Raw genomic sequence first — 3,049 nt, 5'->3', positions numbered from 1 at the left:
GCCGTAATCTAACATGCAAATAAATTGAAGGTAAGTGAATGACGATTCACTAATTCTCCATCAAAAGCTTACACTATTAGTCCTAAGTGTTTTTTTGAGAATTCCTAGGTTCGGATGAGATTCATTGAAACTATTCAATGGCATGTTTAAATCTCGATATGCCCCTCTCGTTTGTGACTGGGATGCCGAGGATCACAAAGCGGGTGTGAATTACCATGCAAATTCACATGGTGCCTTCATTGTAACAATCACCTATTCGATGTGCCGGTAAACCACACACGCTCCATCGAACTATGATAAACAATGAATCACCCTTTGCCACCTTCGCTTAGAACCAATTAGTGTGCCGGTAAACCACACACGCTCCACTAACATCTTAGCAAGGTGCAAAGTGTAATTTCATGGGATTGCATCAATTCACTTTTCCTAAAGTAACTAGGATTGGGAAATTTTAAAAAATATATGTAGTTACTTTATATTTCTTATTATACTTTTAATGAGAGAATGAGGTTGCCCTATCCTACCCGTTCGGCTAACGACCCTCCACCAATCAAGCAAGCGGTGGGTGTGAGTGTACACCCATTAAGCGCCATTTTATAGGACGCAACCTTATACCCACCTTATAGATCGGCTTCGTGAATGAGGCCTACTAACGGTAAGACTAGCATTTAGTCATACATATATATATTATTCTAGTAATATCATATTTGTATAGTGTTGTATTTTAAAACTTTTAAAATCTAGGGTTTGAAATTTAAGTTGTCTAAATTAAAACTTTTAATCACAAAAGTAAATTTCAAAACATGAGGGTAGGTTTTAAACATTTAAAACATGGAGGATCAAATAACAAATAATTCCAATTAACAATTAATATCCTAATTATCTATATTTGATTTATTCAAGATTTCTTTGAAAGATAATTACCAAAATAGTTAAATAATTAATTAATTATCATATAAGGAAATTAAATATTTAATTAGTTGATAAATATCCTTTTCTAGATCAAGATAATAGTCATACATATCATAAAATCGGATTTAGGTTGATCTATTATGATTAAGGTGAGTTTCCATAAGATAAACACAAAGAAATCCCGAATCTGGCCATTCCTGACGCTTTGACTCGCCGAGTGCACAAGGGGACTCGCCGAGTCAGGCCTACTCGCCGAGTCCACCTTGGGACTCGCCGAGTCAGTGACACAGAAACCAAAAAATCGAATTTTGCAGGTTTGTTTCAGTTAATCAAGCAACAATTTAAAGAAAACCAAGCTAGGCTTTGATACCACTGTTGGGTTTTAGCCATAAGATCTTTCCTATGTGCGCATGCAAAACCCTAATGCTTGGATCTAGGCTTTCTAATAAACATGCATTGAATCCAAGTCTTCTAATGACTAATTAGGTTAAATAACAACATTGAAACAGATCTAGAATCATACCTTTGAGTTCCTTGTTGATCTTGAGGTCTTGGAGCTTCTAGAGTCACAAGTGTCACTCATCTAATGGCTTACAAACACCAATAGCAATAAGAATGATTTAGGAGAGAGGAGAGGGGAGGAATTCGACCAGAGGTTCCTTGCTTTAGGAGATGTGTCGAATTCCCTATGCTATGGGGTCTATTTATACTTGTAGACTCCTTAAGGGTTACAACCTAAACCCTAATTGGATAATCTTCTCTTAAGGCTATCCAAATCCATTCCTTAGATAAGTATATGGACGATTTTAGCTTTCCTAAAGCTCTTAGAATCCGTCCATACCATATCCAAATGGATTTACAGTCTAAAGCTTAACTATCAAACAATTGACAGTTTATACCCCTTTATTTAATTAATCTCTTTAAGTCACCAAATTAATTCTAATTAATTCTATGACTTATATTAATCAAATAACAATATATTATTCATTATATTATTCACATAATATATTAATAATATTTACTCTCTCTTAATAAATCATCCTATCAAGTTGCTATGGTGAAGGCAACCCAAAAGGACCATGCACAACCGGATCAAATACTTGCCTAATATAGTTGCAGCCTTAGACACTATTCCAACATGATCAAGAACGTTGACGTCGTTGTTGGAACCCGCAACCCTAAAAAATGCATGCCAAATCCATAAATCTTGAGAAGCAACAGCCTCTAAAACCAACGAAGGTGATCCGTGATAACCACTTGCGTATTGCTCTTTCCATGCTACCGGATAATTTTTTTCATTTCCAATGTGTGCAATCAATGCTTCCGATAATTCCGGGAAACCCATGGCGTTCTTCATGCGCCGCATACAATTCTTGCAAATCATGCAACGAAGGTTTCCGCAAATACACGTCTCCAAATGTTTCAACAACACCCCTTGACAATGTATACAAACTCTCCCTTGCGGTTCTTTCAGACATTCTCATATAGTCGTCCATGGTGTCGGGTGACTCCCCCATAGCCATCAAACGAATGACCGCAACACATTTCTGCAATGTTGTAAACTCTCGTCTACCTCTAGCATCATATCTTAATTGAAAAAATTCGTACCTAAACATAAATTAACTATAGTTTAAAAATATATTGCATATGTTGTAAAATTAAAGAAACATGTAGTACATTTTTATTTATTTTGTATAAAAGTATAGTAAAGAAGCGATACCGGCTTTCCAAGACGTTGACGATTCGTAAGAACACATCCCTACTCAAACGAAATCTTCTTTTGAAGTCTTTCGCCTCGTATACACAATTATCCGCAGAGTAATCGCGATATAGAAGTTTGTGTCCTTCCTCGCGATTTCTGTTTAACATCGCACGTCTTGTTAGTAGCGGGGCTGGGTCTGGTTGTAGCAAGTCTGTAGTGTAATAATGATACATCATTCTAAAGAAAATATCGTCATCTAAATCATCGGACGAGTCGAAAGGGTCTATATTTTTTTTGAAGATAACTGAAACTATGTAGAAATGAGAAGAGAAAGTGTGAAATTTTTTATAAAATTGTAGGTATTTATAGGGTAAATGGTTTTTTTTAATAGTTAATTTTTTTTAAACCTTTGTCATTTAAACATTTGAAAACGTT

General features: G+C 35.6%; 1 protein-coding gene across 1 annotated transcript; it reads right to left on the bottom strand.

Annotated features, from left to right (window-relative positions):
• Nucleotides 1–2,207: 2,207 nt before the first annotated feature.
• On the bottom strand, nucleotides 2,208–2,781 carry LOC128126937 (uncharacterized). The gene is made up of 2 exons (XM_052765136.1): nucleotides 2,633–2,781; nucleotides 2,208–2,520 (listed from the first exon to the last, which is right to left on the bottom strand). Exons 1-2 carry the CDS (start codon nucleotides 2,779–2,781, stop codon nucleotides 2,208–2,210), a joined length of 462 nt encoding a protein of 153 aa, XP_052621096.1.
• Nucleotides 2,782–3,049: the final 268 nt, after the last annotated feature.

Source organism: Lactuca sativa, chromosome 6 (assembly GCF_002870075.4).
Source record: "Lactuca sativa cultivar Salinas chromosome 6, Lsat_Salinas_v11, whole genome shotgun sequence".
In the NCBI taxonomy this organism is placed as follows: Eukaryota; Viridiplantae; Streptophyta; class Magnoliopsida; order Asterales; family Asteraceae; genus Lactuca; species Lactuca sativa.
Note: the sequence above shows the minus strand (reverse complement) of the source record. Positions and strands in the feature narration are given on the sequence as shown.